The 19624-nt window shown below is 30.5% G+C and overlaps 1 protein-coding gene across 1 annotated transcript in view; it reads left to right on the forward strand.

Moving 5' to 3' along the window:
- The first annotated feature begins 338 nt into the window (after positions 1–338).
- LOC130613803 (protein FAN-like) overlaps positions 339–19624 on the forward strand; it is a 32207-nt gene continuing 12921 nt past the window's right edge. The window contains exons 1-32 of the mRNA XM_057435146.1: positions 339–431; positions 800–898; positions 1289–1367; positions 1446–1501; positions 1626–1668; positions 1754–1804; positions 3594–3662; positions 4535–4579; positions 5001–5053; positions 5395–5435; positions 5632–5723; positions 6298–6369; positions 6467–6569; positions 6790–6883; positions 7502–7584; positions 7741–7820; positions 7906–7996; positions 8379–8442; positions 9073–9124; positions 9733–9853; positions 10860–10991; positions 11121–11163; positions 12493–12592; positions 13134–13224; positions 13876–13972; positions 14411–14469; positions 14752–14819; positions 16802–16869; positions 17124–17185; positions 18037–18098; positions 18598–18645; positions 18805–18892. Coding sequence (XP_057291129.1) covers positions 373–431; positions 800–898; positions 1289–1367; positions 1446–1501; positions 1626–1668; positions 1754–1804; positions 3594–3662; positions 4535–4579; positions 5001–5053; positions 5395–5435; positions 5632–5723; positions 6298–6369; positions 6467–6569; positions 6790–6883; positions 7502–7584; positions 7741–7820; positions 7906–7996; positions 8379–8442; positions 9073–9124; positions 9733–9853; positions 10860–10991; positions 11121–11163; positions 12493–12592; positions 13134–13224; positions 13876–13972; positions 14411–14469; positions 14752–14819; positions 16802–16869; positions 17124–17185; positions 18037–18098; positions 18598–18645; positions 18805–18892 — 2365 coding nt within the window. The 5' untranslated portion in view covers positions 339–372. The remainder of the gene's footprint in view (positions 432–799; positions 899–1288; positions 1368–1445; positions 1502–1625; positions 1669–1753; positions 1805–3593; positions 3663–4534; positions 4580–5000; positions 5054–5394; positions 5436–5631; positions 5724–6297; positions 6370–6466; positions 6570–6789; positions 6884–7501; positions 7585–7740; positions 7821–7905; positions 7997–8378; positions 8443–9072; positions 9125–9732; positions 9854–10859; positions 10992–11120; positions 11164–12492; positions 12593–13133; positions 13225–13875; positions 13973–14410; positions 14470–14751; positions 14820–16801; positions 16870–17123; positions 17186–18036; positions 18099–18597; positions 18646–18804; positions 18893–19624) is intronic.

Genomic DNA, 19624 nt, shown 5'->3' on the forward strand with positions numbered 1-19624 from the left:
TGCCTAATCTCTTGTGGTTAAAAATAAACCAATATGCAGCCATCTGGACATGTTCCCTTCTTTTAATTCTACATTTTCTAAAAGTGTGGTTTTTGGGGTTCCTTGGTCTTCGGAGTGCATCCATCTGTAGGCTATCAACATGATTTTTCCTAGAGTCCAGGGTTTGCCAGAGCATTCTGGTGGGTTTTTGGGAATTTTATTAGATTCCCTTCTAATGCTAATCTGATGTCCAGTCTAATTAAGCCAACAACAATGTTTGTTTGATAGGAAACTTCTCTTTCTGATTCTGCTGTTCCTGGTAATTGTATTTGTGTGTTTGTGTATAGTAAATACTTTGCTTTAGTATAATATACAACTAATAAAATTGAAAAAATGGAGAATAAAATAAAATATTTTTGGAAAAACAATTCAAGTTATATATCAACAGAACGGTATTTATTTATATTATGTGAACTTTAAACTCCATGCTTGAAAGCATGTTAATCTAATCAACAGTTGTTGCTCCATGTGTCATTAGTTTACCAAATACAATACAATTGTGGGACTGGTCCAATAATGTTTCCTTTTTTTACCTTTTTTGCTTTTTTGTTGATATTTTGGCAAGCCTTGTAAATTGACAGGATGTTTGTTTTATATTGTAAATGTTAATAATAAGACTTTTGGTTTGTGCTGAATTTAAGCAACACCATCAATTTCTATTTGCATTTTTGTATGTTACTCTAAAATTGTGTTTTTATGAATGTCTTTAAAAGTGTCTGTTTATTATAAACAAAGTTCTATATATCTCTTTCTGTTTCAGATTTAATCTGCTGTTATTAGCTCCTGGCGAAATTTATTTTGAAGACTTTAGCGTTTATTATTATTCATCACAGCTCAATGAAAATGAGGCTGTCAGAAAGTGAGCAACTTTTTGTTATATCTATACAACAGTAGTCAATGTGTATACAGTGGGCCAGATTTCCTGACCAAGCCTGCCAGCTTATTACATCTTGTAATTTAAATTTCATGCAGGGCAAACGCAAAATGCAAATTATGAACCGTTACTTTAAATTCTATTTGCAAATTTTATTGTCCATTTTCTAAATTTTCAGTTTTTAAAACTAAACAATTGCATCAAATACAGTCTATAATATGATCAGGTACAAAAAAATGCCTCTTATTGTAATTGTGTTTCTCCAAGGTAATGATTTGAAACTCCATTATTAGTATTTCATTTTACCCTTTGCAATATTTTCAATTGTCAGCGATATTGCCATATTGAATGAAACACCTGATTGTATTATTGTAGGAGACAAAAAGGAAGACTAAAAGTTTGCTCAAAGTCAGTCTTGTTTGAGCCACTAGATTCCACTTATCCTATATTAAAGGTATTGCCATTTATTTGCTAGTTACTTTGACTGTTTATGTAATTATTATGTTAAGACATGGTCCTTTATTTTGTTTAGTTTTTATATAAAGATGTCATCCATGCTGGTAAATGGTCTGGCTCTGCGTTTTCGAGGTGTGCATTTATTTTTGCTAGTTTAATTTTTTTACATTTTTGTTTGTTTGTGTAATATGTTTATGATTTGATTATTACCTGCTTCATTAGAGGCCTGCATGCAATAATAATATAATGTTTTTAGGCTTGATCAGAAAGGAGAAGTTGTTGTCATTGAATCCAAAATGGTATTATTTTTCACCTTCAGAGCATTTCGAAGTCCTTGTCTTTTAAGGTTGATTAAAACTGTATCTAATTTTTATTTTATTTTAGTGTATTTCAATGAAGGAAGGGAATATAGTAGCTCCTTACAAATACTCACGTGTAAGAACTTTTGTCTCAGACTGATATATATTTTTTTGTATTATGATTTGTTAACATTAAGAAAACTGGAGTCGAAATTTTTTTATTCAAGGAAAATAGAGGTTCGTTCACCCCCATTTTATCTAAGGGTAACAGTAAACGATTTTTCCTTGCCCTTATTTGCATCGTTAGGGTAACAATAGGGTAATGATCTACAAACAGGTAATGATTAGTAAAAATATTCATAACGAAAGATGAAAACTCATTTTGTTCCTTATGACAACAGATAAATACATATTCTGACAATTTCTGACTTCTATTATACACATGTTGCATCACTAATAGGCCACTAAGTTCATGTTGATCTACTGTCCTACTGCTAATATTCTCCATTATGCATGCTTGTGAAAGTTCAGCAAACCCGTCTCTAGTCTGCACTACTTTAAGCATATAAAGAGCTTAAAACAAGGGACTCTAAGTTCCAGATATGGTCTGTGGCTGAGGACAAGGTTGTGATGACTTGTATCACACTATTACTGTTGGGCACATAAATGTATCTCAATTTCTATTAATACCAAACATGGCAGCATGAACTTGGTGCATGAGTAATGGCTGTTACCAACACTTGGCTATGACTATATAATGTGTGGGAGCTGATTAACTTTAAAAAATTCTAGATCATGCAGCAACATTTGATTTTATTCACAGCCTCATGGGTAGGCTTTTATGAATATTTATGTTATACTTTACAACAAACATTCCCTTGCTTTTTCTCTCTTATTGACACTGCACAGTAAGTTCTGATAAAAGACATAAAGCCCTGTGAGCCAGGTTGGCATAACGATTGGGTGAAAGAATATTATATAAAAAAACAGCTTATAGCTTCACTTTAAGCACCAAATTTAGTCCAAAACAACTTGATATATTTTTTTTAAAAACGTCTCAATGTTTTCGCAAAAATTTCTTGATCTTTATGCTAAAGCCATTCAGGTTAAGGTTTCCTCATTTGTTGTTATATTGTCTCTATCATTTGTTATCAAAGCTTTCACATTGTATTCTTTTGTGAAAGCAGAAGCAAATGATAAAATAACAACTACACACATCTTATCAAAAATATAAATGGGATCAAAGTTTTTAAAAGGGATAAAAAAAATTAAATTTTTTTCAAACATGCATCATAATGCATAATTAAAATCTTTTATGGCGTAAATGTATTGATCTCAGTTTTCCTTTTATTTTTGATTATTTATTTATTTAACTCTACTCAGGTTATGGTCTGAGTGACCCGTTTAAATGCTGAGGGGGTGGGAGGGAGGTTTGGCATTTGGTGGTGTAACGTTTTTAACTTCTAAACAACCTTTTATTCAAAAGTAATCACAAGATACTACCCTCATTTTCATGTCTGCCCTTCTGGTTAAATGCTGACATTAGCAAAAATTCCAAAATTTGCCAATTTGTGTTTAATGATGTCCTATCATATAATTAATTTGTTTTTTGATATATTGTAAACAAATTTATTCCTTGTGTCGTTTATTTAAAAAAATCTGACGGGACTATGATTTTTGCGCTTATGGAAAATATAACAAGATATAACAACAAACGCTGATCCATAAAATTTTATATATCCCAATTTTCTTCTAGTGTGCAAGCAAACATTTGTGCCAAGTTATGGGTTAATTTAAAGTCTCTTTCGCCACTGTCAGAAAATGGTTCTCTTTAGCAACCCCCAATCCCCTCCCCCCTCCTCTTCATCTCAGACCCCCAAAAAAGCTTGGATAAATTTTCCTATTAGAAATATTTTATTTTACAGGAAAAACGAAAATATTTATTTTCATTGAATTTCGTTGGGACAAATGGTATTCTTCCACAGATTGAACAGGTTTGTCACTACATGTAATACCTATATATAAATGACATTATAGAATACCCAAACTACATTGGATCAGAAACTTTTTGTGATTACAAAAACAAAGGATACAGAATACACTTTAAAGTGTTATAATTTTTTTCAACTTTTCTTACTTAAAAAATCTGTAACTTTTTTATGATATTTTCATATTTATTTTTGTTTCATTGTTATCTTAAAATTCATCTTTCATCCATCCCCAAATAAAACTAATTGCACAGAATACTGTTGCTCAATACACTGTATTGAGCAACAGGATAAGAACATTACCTGTCAAAGCAAGATCATAGGTGTGATATTTTGAAATTATATTTTATAGTAAACCCTATTACGTTCCTCTTACAAAACCATAAAGGTTTGTCATACTAAAGCTGATGAATTCAGCTTTTTTTGCCAAAAACATTTTCAAAATGTTGTCTGCTGAAAAGAAAAAATGTTGCAAAATTGCATATCTAAAAATGGAGGCCTTTGTAAGAAATTAAAGTTATTACTATTTCTTTACTGTTAAAAATATATTTTTTTTTTTTTTAATAAAAAAATAATATTAATTAATGCAATGTTCTTCGAAAAAAATATGTGGCTACGAAGACGCAGATAATAAAATTCATAGCCAAAGCTAAATAAGATGGCTGATTCCACACTTTAGTTTTGACATTGGTTGGTCATTTTCTACATTCTCTTTTCATAAATATCTTTTATTTGCAAAAACTTGTTAAAGCTGCAAGAATTTACACAACAGACATTACCATGCATTTTTGTTATAAACTGATTTTTCCACCAAATAAGTTTTTAAATTTTAAAAAAATGTGAATTATGTTTTTAAATCTGTCTTCATACTGATTTAGTTACTGCGAGCCAATACATTAAATCCTCACGAAGAAGCTGCCATGGTAAGTTACATTAGCAAGTTGATGAAATTAAACATTTATTTACTGTCAACTTAATACAGTTTGCTGCACCCCACATAAGCCATTGTGTTGGTTGTAAAAAATTTCCAACATGTTTTTCGAGTTTCGGAATGGTTTCTTAAAAAGTTTATCTTTGCCATACAGAACTCATAAAAAATATTTTGGCCTCATTACATAATTTTTTTCTCTGTTATACTAAATTACAATATAAAAATTATATTTGCATGAATTAAGGTAGTCTGTACACACTTGATCATTAATGGATAAAAATGGATAAAAAATGGATACCAGCCAGAATTAGTTAAATGGATACTAATCCAATTGTTAATTTTCAAAAATTATATTTTATTCTGATTTCCATGTACTATATCTTTGCCCACCATTGTATTTTTACTCATCTTAGATCTCAACAATAGTTGAGGCTCGACAAGCAAGACTGAATTTTAACACCAGTTGGTAAAATTATTGTTGTTTTTTTCTGTCTTTTATTTGAAGTGTATCAAATATAATGTATCACTATCTGAGTGATTCTGCACCATTTAACATAATCATCAGGTTATAATCACATTTATTTAAAAGGAGTAGTTTTTATGATCATGCTTTGATCCTAATGACTGGGCAGAAGTTTCCATTACAAATAGAGCTTTTTAATAAGGTGACACTGCTTCTTGGGATATCGTTTTGTGATTCTTGGTATATAATTTTTGGCCTGTAAACAGAATAGTAGTACCATAAATGTCATGCAGCATTGACAGGTGATGTTAGTGTCAAATACAATATATTATTGTTTTTTTAAGGATCGAAGATCTTTATGAGAACATTATTCACGAAGCTTCCGGTGAGTTTTTTAATTGCAGTGATATTATTCCAGATACCAACCTGGTACTAGTAATTACATGTAGCAGTGCAAAAAATTGCTGTAAATGTAACTTTTACATACATTTTCTTCCATACATTATAACATATGGAACACCAAAATAAAGTTAACGATTTTTTCTTTTATAATTTTTACCGTTTTAAACTTATTTTTTTAGCATCTAAAATCACTCCTTTAGTCTGCAATCCTGGACGTTTACTTGTAACCTCGAAACGTTTATACTTCCAACCATTCAATAACGTAGAACCTGTAAGCACAGCTTCTTTCATACTTTCTGTATTTTGTCAAAAACATTATGCACAATGTTTTTTTAATTCAGGTGATGTGAGGTTATTATCTAAATAAATAAAGAATGCTTGTGCAGTGGCTATATAAAGTTTATCATCTTTAGTATTTTGTTCTGCCCCTTTGCTGTTTACATAAGATAAACAACATCCCATGATACTTCACATCTGAAACAATTTCCTGTTTTCCTTTGAGTGGTTGACCATATTGATGGTGAATTATGTTTTTTTCTACAAAAGGGAAAGCCATGAAAATCCTGTATGTTAGTATCGTGATTTTCTTGTTTTTCTGTACACATTATTCCTAAATGGTTAAGGGTACGCATAACGTTATTCACTTAATTAAGGAACTACACTCATTAGATATAAACTAGTCGGGAATAAATCCACGGTTTGGCTGTCCTTTTTATTTCGTTTAGTTTTGCCTGTAAAATTGCACAGAGACAATACACATATTAATATATAGAAGAAGCAAGTTTAAGCTATTAAAGAGTTTACGTAAATATTTTACGATCAATTTTTCAACACTGAATATTTAGGAACCAGTCATGAAAATTAATTTATCTAATATAAAATACATCACCAAACGTCGATATCTTCTCAGACATGTTGTAAGTCAAAATTTCGTTTTGTACTTAATATTCATTAATTTGCATAACCTATGAAATCACAAAAATATCTAACTTCTTATCTTGTAATATTTCTTAGGGTATTGAAATATTCCAAAAAGAAAATAATACAGACGTTTACTTTATCTTTTCAAACCAAAATGAGCGGAATATTTTCTACGATCATATTTTGAGACAAGAAGGTAATATTTGCGTTATTGTTGCTGTTATTTTGATGTTGTTGTTGTTGTTAATTTTTCTGCCTTTTTGCTATTTCTGTTGGTTTGCTGTTAATTAGTGTTTGTTATTGTTTCAGTTGTTGGTGTTATTGTTATTCTTAGTGATGGCTGCTGTTTTTTGTTTTTTTGTTTATTTTATTTGTTGACCCATGGTATTTCTTAAGAACCTATAAATCTTCTTTAGAACTGCAGTTAGTTGAGGATAAACAAGAAAATATGACATTAAAATGGCAAAACGGTGTATTGTCAAATTTTGATTATTTGATGTATCTGAACAGGTATGTTGGTTGTAAATGTTTTCAAGACTCTTGTACAATACTGGTATATAAAGTGGTATTACAGCCTTTCTTGATTTACATTGGGAAAAAGTTGGATGTAACTTGAAGTTACAAAGTTTGCTCAAATTTTCTGTCTTATTTTAATGTGATAACAAAATGCGATATGCAAAATGCATGCGATAACAAAACCAAATGTAAATGGCCAACATGAAACACAAGTTTGTTGGCATAAAGCATGCAAATGACATGTCACATTGGGAAATTTTTGCCGATAAGGCTGTTTTAGGCCAGCTATATTAAAGTTAGCACGAAGTTTAAAAGTTTATCAGTAATATCGCAACATTTCACTTGCATAAAATTTCCTTCCCAGTTAAAAAAGATATTGATACATTTTGATACTAATAGACATCTTTTTGCAAAGACATTCAATTTTTTGCAAGATAGCCACGTATTCATTACATCCTGCATTCATGTTTAAAACTATAAATCAAGATTTGCAAACTTTCAAAAAAACATAGATGACCTTGTGTCAAATACTTATTTTTTAGATTAAATTCTCAGAGTAAACAGAGAAAAATCTTATTTTGTGATAATACTATTGACTTATTTAATTCTTAGCAAAGCAGATCGAAGTTTTAATGATTTAACACAATACCCTGTCTTTCCTTGGATCATAAAAGATTACACTAGCGAAACATTAGGTGAGTGTAACAATTTCGTGTCGACAGGAACATGTAAAAAAAGGAAAATGATATAACTAATTAGGACCAAAAAATCATTTGTTGTAAAGGCTGTTCAATATTTTTCTGGTTTTTAGGTTGACTTTACATACAGTTTATATATCCTTTTTGCTCTAGATCTTGATAATCCAGATACATTACGTGATCTTTCAAAACCAATTGGAGCACTTGGAAAAGAACGGTTGCAGCAATTAAAAGTAGTTATTTTTTCTAACTGAATTATAATTTCTTAGGGTAAACGAAAAAGAACTGAAACAACAAAACAATCTTGATTTTCCTTAGGAACGATGTAAAGGAATGCCTGAACCGAAATTTCTGTATGGCTCACATTATTCCACACCAGGCTTTGTATTATATTACCTTGTGAGAGTAGGTAAGTCTAAAATAGTTTTAGTTTTTAATAGACTAAGAAATGCATAAGAAGCTGATTTAGATAACTCTTATCATTGCACATTCGCGTGGGCATTCTTTGCTGAGAACAGATTTCAAATATTTCTTGTTGTTTCATACTATACAATTTTTTATCGCTTTTTGTTTTAAATCATTATTTATACTCTATCTACAAAGAAAAAGTCTTAATTTACAAAATCTAGTTTTATTCTGTATTCACACTGTATATGAGATGTTATATCAAGATTTGGACTCTAAGTATTGTGTTTTGTATGTTTTCAGTGGACCCCATTTTTTAAACACTTTTTATTCTAAACTTTAGAAAGCTGTTTAGAAAACCACATTTTTTATGCTTTTTTTTTTAGCACCAGAATTCATGTTGTGTTTACAGAACGGAAAATTTGATAAAGCTGACAGATTGTTCAACAGGTATAACCATAGTTCCCTTGTCCCTATGTATATTTACAAAAGAATTAATTGTAGAGCAAAATTAATACATGTAAACTTGTACACAAAATTTAAGAGATTGTGGCCAAATTTATCAGTTTAATTATTTTTCTTTACAATCAAATTTTAACCCTTTTTGCTGGATGGGGATTTAAATGAAATGAATTGAGGCAAAAGTCATTTAGAAGTCTCGAAATAAAATTGTTATTTTAATTTTTTTTCAAACACAAGAAAACAAATCTTTGATAACAGGGGGCATTTCTTTTGTTCAAGAATTTTATTTTAGTGCAAAAAAAAGAACAAATGAAAAAAATGGCAATTGCTCTGCATTCCTAAATTTTCCAAAAAGTTTACTCTTTTCAGTATTCTCTACTATTTCTTACTCTTGTGCACTTGTTGTACATGTATCTTAAAAAACTTTCAGAAAATATTTTGTTTTTAAATCCTTTCATTAACATATTATCCCAAAAATATAAATGCCATGGTAGTATTAGATTTTTGAGAATTCCAAAAATTAAATCCTACAATTATTTTCTCTGCCAACATTCAGTACAAGTAAGGTTTTAAGCCTTCAATCGACATGAAACTTTACACTCTGTGTTTACTTTACAGTTTGTTGCCAACTTGGAATAACTGCTGTACAGGACATTCCGATTTTAAAGAAGTAAGTTGAAATAATAGAGTAATTTTTTGAAATTGAGGTTTTAATAAAAAGCCAACTAAGATAAATCGTGGATACTTGATAATCAGAAATTTGCAAGCAAATATCTTTGCTGGGAAAATTGACTTTTTGAAAGTAGCAAAATTAAAAAAAAAAAAATATTATAAAATATTACTCCAGTGATGAAAAGGTTATAGGACAGATTTGATACAGAGGAGGTTGAGTTTAGATCTAACACAGTCTAGATCAGATTCGAAGAGGGTCATTAATATACCTCATTCAACCCATGCTAGCATGAAAAAACGGACGTTAAGCCGAGGGTGATGATGATGATGGTGATGATGTTATCTTTAATTTCGGACAATTTAATTAGTAAAAAAAAATACACTGTGTATGACTCGAACTTTCATTAGGTTAAAAAAGATAATTGTAATCTGCTTAGAACTGTAGGGATAATTTTTAATATTTTATTGTTTACTTTTGGAAAGATTTCCTGATTGAAATTTCTTTGAAAGAATGCAAGATTGCCATTTTAAAAATCAAAAAGAATACGTTAGTTGTTATTTTCGTAAATATTTTAATAAATAAGTATTTTATTTTTACTTTTATAGTTGATTCCAGAATTTTACAATTCTGATGGGAATTTTCTTTGCAACTCACACAATTTACATTTGGGTGTAAAACAAGATGGTAACCGCGTAAATGATGTTCACCTTCCACCATGGGCTAATGGTAAGGCTAATTCTGTTCAACTTATGTGTTTCTTTTTTCTGTCTTATAACAAATATCAATTTCCAATCTCTTTGTTCGTATATTATTCCTGGTTGTAATTATTCTGGTGAAGGACTATATTAGGATGGAGTGAAAGCTGTGTTGGAACAAGAATATGAAATACACCCATCTATTCAAATTGTTATATTGTACTCCTACTTTTTTTAAGTTATGTCAATTTCTTTTATCGCAGTTCAGTTTTGTTTGAATTTAAGGATTGTGTTGGAACAAAAATACCTAACCCCTTTTTTATGTAAATATATGATTTGCATTTATCTCCATTGAGGTTTGTTTGGATTTAAAGATACGAGAAAATGCTGAAATAAAAATTTATGTCAAATGTCAATTTTTTCATAAAAATGAAATATAATAACAATATTAGCTATGATAATCAATATTCCTATCGTCCTTTGTTATGAAGATTTTTTTTTAATCAAATCAGTTAGAAAAATATGAGGACATTTCAGAGTAGAAATACAATCTCATATCAGCAAGAATAAGTTGGAGTAAGTAAGTAATCCATTACCTTAATTTTGGAAATTGCGAAAAAAAAAACAGATTTTATTTTTTGGTTGTTTATTTCATTCTATCACTCTAATCCAGGCTCTTTTAAAGGGTTTATCGCAAAGAAGAGAAGAAACCCTGAGCAGGGAATTAATTCAGTACATGTGAAAGTCTCCATGTAGAAGTTACATTGGATGGTCCCAAACCAAAATTCAGCAGGCCTTTCATACTTGTTAAAAATACATTCAAAGCATTTTCTTTGTTATTTATTTATTTATTTATTTATTTATTTATTTATTTATTTATTTATTTATTTATTTATTTATTTATTTATTTATTTATTTATTTATTTATTTATTTATTTATTTATTTATTTATTTATTTATTTATTTATTTATTTATTTATTTATTTATTTATTTATTTATTTATTTATTTATTTTCTACTTTATGATTTCACTTCAGGAGCAGCAGATTTCATTGCTAAGTGTAGGCAGGCGTTAGAATGTGATTTTGTGTCACAAGAAATTCACAACTGGATCGATTTAATCTTTGGTTACAAGCAGACTGGTGAAGAAGCATGGAAAGCAGATAATGGTAATTAGTAAAAATAAAAGAATTTGTTTATTTCTTTTTGAATTTATTTTAAAATTGCATCAGGAAAATTATATGTCCTAAAATTATGTTCTTTACTATTTGTTGTGTAATATTATTTTATTTTTTCAGTCTATTATTACTTAACATATGAAGGAGCAATCGATTTAGACAGGTTGGTAGAATTACTATTAAAACGTTTTGGTTTGAAGTGTTATGGATTCGCAAAATCGTGCTTTTTTTTTTTTTGCAATCAATCAGTACTTTTTTTTAAAGTTTTTGGGTTTTTTAATTTTTTTTCTTAACTTGTACCCTGTTTTTGCTAAGAAGTTGCTCCTATTAAATTTGATGTTTTTTGTGAATCAAAAAGTTAAAATATTGTTGGTATATCTTTTCGCGTTCTGGAGAGTAAGGTAAGGATGGGTGTTGGAGAATTCGAAAAAATTAGGGAAACTATTGTAAAAATTCATATGCTGAGATATATGCTCTTCTTGTGTCTTAGATCATACTAATTCTTTCAATCATTTTTGTAAAATGTGCAACTGTTACGCATTAAGGAAAGAATCATGGAAACTTTGGTTCATAAACGGAAATATTATAAAATTTAAAATTTCTAAATTTAAATTTCTTTTGCAATTATTCTGCTCCACCAATTTCAATCTCATTTAATGGGGGACTTAAAATAGTGCAAACAAGGATTATGCAATTTAGTCCCGGAATCGCAGTTACCCCTGTGTAAAATGGTTTACGCATATTGTGTAATGTTAATGCAGGAAAATCAACCTATAGAAAACTTTGCTGTTATATTAAGAAGGTATAAAATGCGTGCACCCTTTTTTTTATAAACATAAAGCTTATAATCATACACTTAATCTCAGATTCTTAAAAGAAATAAGCATTTAATAAGCATATTTGCAAGCCTGAGGATTTTTCTCTCTTTCTTTTATTTCTTTCCAAATCAAGTGCGGGAAGGATACTGTTACACAAAGGAGCACATAAGAAAAAATAAATGAGGCTAATGATAAGAAAAAGGAACATTTTGAATAAAATAATCTTATAATGTACAACAATGTAACCATGGCAACAAGTATAATGAGGGGAGAAGAGTCCACTGCAGAGGTCATATCCGATGCAATACAAGACCATGAAAATTAGTTTTGGAATTAGGCTTTAGGTATATTTTAAACTCAAATTGGCAATGTCTTAAGAATATTGAGCGTAAGACTTATGAAAAAGCATATGAAAAAAAGAGTGGAGTTGTTTTTGTCATTTGTTGGGAACGAAGCATCAGTCATTGCTTTAAGGATGTGACATACTAATTCATTCCTGTAGTAATTTCAGTGGCACAACTATACACAACCAAAAATTAGATATATTGTTCCCGGTATCCCTTTCAATAGGAGCTTCTTAAAAAAAGTTATTCTTTGTGAAGGATTATCCAAAACAATAGCAATTCATTACATGTTATCATTGTTGACATGTTTTATTATTTTTATTGATTTAGCATCGAAAATGAAAATGAACGAAAATGCTATGAGGCACAGATCCTTGAGTTTGGACAGACACCAAAGCAGTTGTTTACGAAGCCACATCCGAAACGTCAAGTAAGTTTCTTGTGATTTTTGTCTTCTCTGTACTTCTACATGTGAATGCAAACGATGATGATGAATTAACATTAACGTTGTTGTTGGCGTAACATTAATGTTGTTGATGTCGTAACATTAATGTTGTTGATGTCGTAACATTAATGTTGTTGATGGCGTAAAATTAATGTTGTTGATGTCGTAACATTAATGTTGTTCATGTCGTAACATTAATGTTGTTGATGTAAAATTAACGTTAGTGAAGTTATAAAAATAGTGACAAATGAACTTATATTTTAAAATAATTCTAAACATTGTTGAAAATAATTTGTGACGTTGTCATTGAGGTACTTGGGTTATTCTTACTCAAACATTTACGTGATTGTATAAAATTCCATGTTCGCTTCTTATTTTATTATATATTAATATTCCCCTCGCCGTAACTTAAATTCGTCACCTAATATTAAAGTTTTTTTTTACCTTTGTTTTTGATGCTTTTGTGTTCAATTTACTTATTTTCTCTCTCCTTCGCAATCACTTTTAACGTGTTCATTTTATTTAGGATAAAACAGCAGTACTTCCACTACCAACTCAACATGCACCAATTGATGACGAAACATACCCTGAAAGTATTCCTATTGCTGAGCTGGACTGTAAGTGTTAAACGGTCTTTGTAATCCTCTGGCGTTTAGATGTAGTGTTGGGACGACTCTTGTAAAACGTTTTGTATTGTTGCTCTTTGTTAACTCTATTAAGGCCAGGTTTTTTTAGCTCGGTAAACGCGGGAAGTGGGGGGAGGGGGTAGTAAAACAGCTGAGAGTTAGAACGTAAAACTTGGCCAGTGGTTAGTTTCATCCTAATAAAATTGCAAATAAATTTTCAGCCATAGCATCATCACTTTCAGTATGACGTCACAGGTGAAAGACGGTACTTTTTGTCAAATTCCAGTCTGTACCAAATAATAAATACAATACTTCACTAAATATTCAAGTTCTATATAAAGACTTAAAAAACTCCATATACACTCTCTATTTATGTATGACTTATAAAGGAATGAAATTTTAGATACTTTACCCCTGGAAAAAATATCTCGCCTCTGTCATTACTGATTTTTCTTCAAAAAAGTTTTTATCCCCTTTAATACCAGATAAATGTTAAAAAAAAGTCACAGAAAATCAGATAATATAAAGCATTTAAAAAACCTGTATATATATGACAAGGTGTTGTAACTGTTAATTTATGTATTATATTCTTCTTGTTAAACTGTTCTTGCTTCTATAAACTTTAATTCATTGTTGTTGCAGCAAAATTAGACGGTCTAGCTGTGGTCGAAGTAACTGGAAACTCATTGCAATGGGTGGCCAACACAATACTCAAATCTTCTGCTAAACTTCACAAGGGGTAAGTATTTCTTCTTACTATATTACGTTTATAGTTCTTTCTAGTTTCTCCTTTGAAGGCGTCGCCAGATTATGATGGTGATTTTTTACGACACAAGTTGGTTGTTGGTCTAGGTGAGCGTGTCGTTAAATTTTAAAAAATGTCGCGATAAGATTCAATGTGATACAACAAGCGTGTCGTTAAATTTTAAAAAATGTCGCGATAAGATTCAATGTGATACAACAAATTGAAAATGGGGTTCTTTGAATAATATAAACATCGTGTCATTAACAAGCAAGTTTATTCTTCCTTCCTCTGCTGTGGTATGAAATTGCTTGTTTTTTGTTAGATCAACTCAAAGGGTTTTTTTTTTTGTTTCATCGGTTTCCCTTGACTCAAGTCATTGTATAATCCCATTGGCCCCAACTACATTATTTCCAATTACATCATTTCTTTCAGGCCAGTGGATGGCATGGCTATCTCAGAAAATGAAGATTTCATACTGTCTGTATCTCAAGGTATGGACGGTATTATTTTCTTAGATTTGCATCAGAAAATTGTATTCCGTGATTAGATGTTTGTGATGGTAGTTTTTGTTGTTTGTTCCTAAAAACGTTGTTTTGTGCTAGCCCTCACATTCTAAACAATATGATTCTACTTGGAAAAATTTTTTGGGGATAATAAAGTTCTAAAACCTTTTTTACTCTGTTTATTTTTCATCTGGTCTATCCTATTGATCAAAATAATTGCTTTGATTTTGATTTAACAATCAGCTTGATGACGTACAATAATTTTTTTAGACACACAACTTAAAATGTACTCAGTACAAAAAGAAGAACAAATTAGAAGTATGAACCTCTCAAATATGGTATGTACTTACTGTCTTTTTACGATTTTCATTAAAGCTTGGTACTCACTAGAAGTTAACGTGGGTTGATATTTTAGGGCAGTTTTTTCTAGTCACTTTAACCCAAGTGAGAACCTAGCTCTAAGAGCTGTAAAAACATTTTGCCTATGTTTTATTTCATTCTCCTTTTTATTGCAATGTCTGCTATAATGATGTACCTTACCTAGATGAAAATAGAGCAGCTAACTTCCCATATTTTCATTAAGGTATAAGTAAGATCCGTCATTTTAGGCCATTTTTTATGAATATGAACCAACTTTCCTTATCGAAATCAGTTCTGCAGCTAGAGTAGCAACCAACATATTTTTTTTTATACTTCTCCTTGTGCACATTTTTCACGAAGTAGCCTAGCTTTTTATTGCACGATCTTTGTTTTGAGGAAGTGAAAGTTAACTTTTCAGGTGTTGAAACTAGATAAGTGTAGATATTATTAACCGAGTATTATCTAACTTAAATAAAACAGCCTTAACAGGTTGGAATTTAGCGACTAAAATGATAGAATAGAAACTTATATCACTTTTATTGACGAAAATAAAACGACAATGTATAAAAAGATATGCTGAAAACTTGTTGTAATAGTTGAAACAAAATATAAATAAAAAAAAATTATTATAAAATCTAAAATATCCTTAGGGCTTTTTTTCTGAAACAAAAAAAGAATTGACTAGCTACATTTGCAGAACGAAATAACATAGGACAAGATTCAGGGGTTATATCTACAAATGCGCTGGCTGAATATGGCGAACTATTTTGCTAGAGAATGTAAATGCAATGGGACGTTTTTTTTATTTCTGATTGGTACCCAATTTGTAATAAGTAAATGTTATTTTCTATTTCTTTCACAAATCGCCCATAATTAGTTCACTTGTTAATTTGAGAAATAATAATGAATATAACCTAGTATAGTATAGTATAAAATAGTAAAAAAACTGCATGTGCATCACTGGGAAATTAAAATTGTCTCCAAACTAACCTGGTTTTCATGTTAGTATGCATATTTTGTCTCTGTATTTTGCGTAATAAAAATGGATATTGAAACAGGATTATTGTACATACTGTTGGGAATACATAAACTTTACTAATGTAGGAGTTAAGATACCATGTTTAAAATTTCTTGAACAGCTAAAAAAAGATTTCGACAAGAAAATACCTTTGCACACCTAAAAAGCTGTTTTGTTGCAATTCTGTTGCAAGATTTTGTTGCAAGATTAACAAACGAACAAAAATTACCATAACAAAATGGCGAAAGGACTGATTTGGTTCATTTTATAGCAAAACATCAAACTTAGCACGAATGATCAACATATTGAAAAAAACTTTAAATTATTATGGAAAATGTTTGAAAAGGAAATATGCGAGTAACCAGAATCTCCAAATTTGTAAATTTGTAAATATTAAAGACCACACCATCCTTGATCGAATAAGAGCCTCTGATTTATTTTTTCTTGGTAATCAATAACTTTCTCCTCTATTTTACAAGTATAAGAGATCAAATACTTAGCAGCTACACTGTGATATGGTAGGCAGTCGAGAATGGTGTTACTTTTAGCTAGTAACTTACAGCAGAAGAATTTTCTAAATATATTATTTTACATTTTTCTAAATACTACAGGATTCTATCTTTTGCAATAGTTTTGCTACCTCACTTGCTGAAATTGTAGTCCACAAAAATAAATGCTTCTTTCATACAAAGTATTTTTAAATTTTCAAAGTCCGCCGCTAGAATAGCGCCATTTTTGAATTCTTAATTCCCGTAAAGGCTTTCCGAAAGCAGAATACAAGGTTTAAAGCTGTTTTTTCGCTTTTCTTCCAATTCGTAGGAGAATTGGGCAACATAGGGCCCAACTAATAATATTGTTTTCTTTAAAATGTTTAAAGGATTTAAGGATTTTTATGTTGACATCATTTACTGCAATGTATATCGTGCACGTATTTCTTTTCAGGCTTTATCTTGTTGTCAGCTGGTTGATGACGAGAAACATATTTTGATTGGCTGTTGGGATAATCAAATGTAAGTTTGACTTATAGATGAAAAAATAAACTTGTTTTTTTTTGTTTATTTGTTTATTTGTGTGTGTGTTTGTTTGTTTTATTTGTTTGTTTGTTTGTTTGTGTGTTTGTTTGTTTGTTTTTGTTTGTTTGTTTTTTACTATGTTTGTTCGTTGGTTTACTTATTGCTTGCTTGGTTTTTTTTATTTTGTAGTGGGACTCGCGAAAGGATTATCAGCAAATAATGTTGGTATTTTGTTAACTTATTTTTTATAGATATACATATTCTATCGAATTTTCACGGGTGATTGATGGTACGCATGCGCACTACGATGCTGGTAGGTGTTTCAAACTTATTTTTAGATAAGTAAAATATTATTTTTATAGCGACGATGTCTTACTTTGATAATTGATTAAGGGTTTCTTATTATTACTGGACTTTTTTGTGTCGTTACGACTTTTGAAATTTGAGAATTTTGACCAATCTTCCTGAAATTTGTTGAACCTGCGAATAAAATGTTGCAACTAAATATCAATAAAAAGACATTCTTGTTGCAAGTTTACAGTTGTTAGAAAATCTAAGACAGAAAATAAGTTTTTAGCCAGGTGACACAGCCCGGGATTATCTAACGTATTTCAGAGAAGTATTTATATATACAGCAATCTGAAACCGAAAATCCCAAAAGAAAATTTTAATTGGCTAGGCATGATTTAAACTTGCAGTGGATCCTAAATAAAATACTTTCAAAAAGTTATGGATTAAAAAAGCCACAGCGCTAAATAAAAAAAAATCTTCGCAGAATTTACACGTGAGGGCAAGAGATGTGAGAACAAAAAAAGTACACCAGACCATAGTATGATTTCTAAAAATTTATTCTTTGTTAAATGTCACACAAGAAAAAATGAAACACTGATAGAAAAAAATGTCTTCAACCCTAAACATCAAAAACAACCCACAAAACATCCCCACCTCACCAAAAGACAAGAATAGGGCGTGTCGTTTCAACCTATCTTTTATTCTAATTAATTGTATGCAGTAGTTTGAGAGTAATCCTCTTACTTGCGAACACTATTTTGTCATTTCCTTATGCTGTTAAAGCACGAAAGAGATAGTGACACCTTGCTGTGACTGTGGCAATTGTTATTTCTACGTTTATTTTTCTGATCTTTTATGTGTTTGTTTTCCTAGTGACCTGTTTACGTTTGAAGAAAGATACGCTCATATCTTCATCGTGGGATTCTACTGTCAAGGTGAGTACATCAAACTCGAACTGGTTCTGTTTAGTTACGTTTGAGTGCTGTCTTGGGGGTGGTAATATGAAGTGCATTTATGTGAATATTTATGTGGCCATCTAAGGCAACAATGTCATGTCTATGAGCCTAAAGACGAGTGTTGGAAATTAGTCGAATGTCATTTCTGCTTAAATGTACAAGAAAACAATAATCCTTTTTCCTGATGCGGCGAAAATGGACCCCGACATACTAGTTGACACAGGGGCAAACATGTATTGCATTCTTTATCTAATAGCTAGATTGGTTATCTTAGGGAAGCCTTTGCATCTGGTGAGCGATTCAGCTATTATATCAGCGGGAGAAAAGGGAAGAATTTCTCGCTATAGCGAAAGTACTAAACCTAAAAATGCCAAAGTTCTGCGATAGAAGTGTACTACATTTGTTGTCATAAATTCGTTGAACTGGGTATTTTAGGTGTAATGAATTTGCGAGTTATAAACTTATACGTTTCTTGTAGATTTGGAGTCGAGATGCTTCAAATAAGAAGTCGCCTCTATCGTTGCTGGTGAGTTGGTTCACATTCTCATTTGTTCGTCTTATTTTGTCGGCTTATTCTCTTTTAGTGACGAAAAAACCTTTCGAAAACTCCCTATCAAAAAACAAAACACTAAAATTATCCCCATCCTGAAAATGTAAATTTATGCGAAAATTTTATCTACTGCAGGGTGAGGTTGACCACGACACAGAAGTTTTGTGTTGTGATTTATTTGTTGACGATTCTGTGAAGCTGTTTGTGTCAGGAACAAAAGATGGTAAGAAAGAATTTTGTTCTGAATTTCTTTTCGTGCTACATAGGTACGTAAGATCTCAAAATGACATACATGACTTTTTAGGGTCTATAGCTTTTGAGAATCATACTCTTAATCAAGTAGTCAGAGATGTCAAGAAATATTTTTTTATTTAATGGTCAGTAAAAGGTTAAAGCATGATTTTTGAATTTCCCCGCCCGAAGGCATAGGAAATTCTTTAAAACCGTCGTTTTTTTCTTTCGGAGCATTTTTTGAGAAAAAATCGACCCTGGGATTTCACGTTGCTCCGTCACAGATGTAAACTTCGTACCCAAGCTCCTTAACTACTGGGAAGTCTCGTATTGACGTTTCAGGCTAAAATTGGTATTTGTTTTCGACAAAATTTGGCACAGTTAACAAAAAAAGTATGCTGAACATAATGGTGACATAATAATTTTGATTTTTGTCACCTAAATGTCATTTTAGGCCAAAATTGGTCCAAAAATTAGAACTACTTTATTTTCAACAAAATTTGGCACAGTTAACAAATAAAGTATGCTGAACATGATGGTGACATCAAAATTTTGGTTTTTTGCCACCTGAAATGTCATTTTAGGCCAAAATTGGTCCAAAAATTTAAACTACTTTATTTTCGACAAAATTTGGCACAGTTAATAAAAAAGTATACTGAACATGATGGTGGCATCAAAATTTTGATTTTTTGCCACCTGAAATGTCATTTTAGGCCAAAATTTA

Source organism: Hydractinia symbiolongicarpus, chromosome 11 (assembly GCF_029227915.1).
Source record: "Hydractinia symbiolongicarpus strain clone_291-10 chromosome 11, HSymV2.1, whole genome shotgun sequence".
Classification (NCBI taxonomy): domain Eukaryota; kingdom Metazoa; phylum Cnidaria; class Hydrozoa; order Anthoathecata; family Hydractiniidae; genus Hydractinia; species Hydractinia symbiolongicarpus.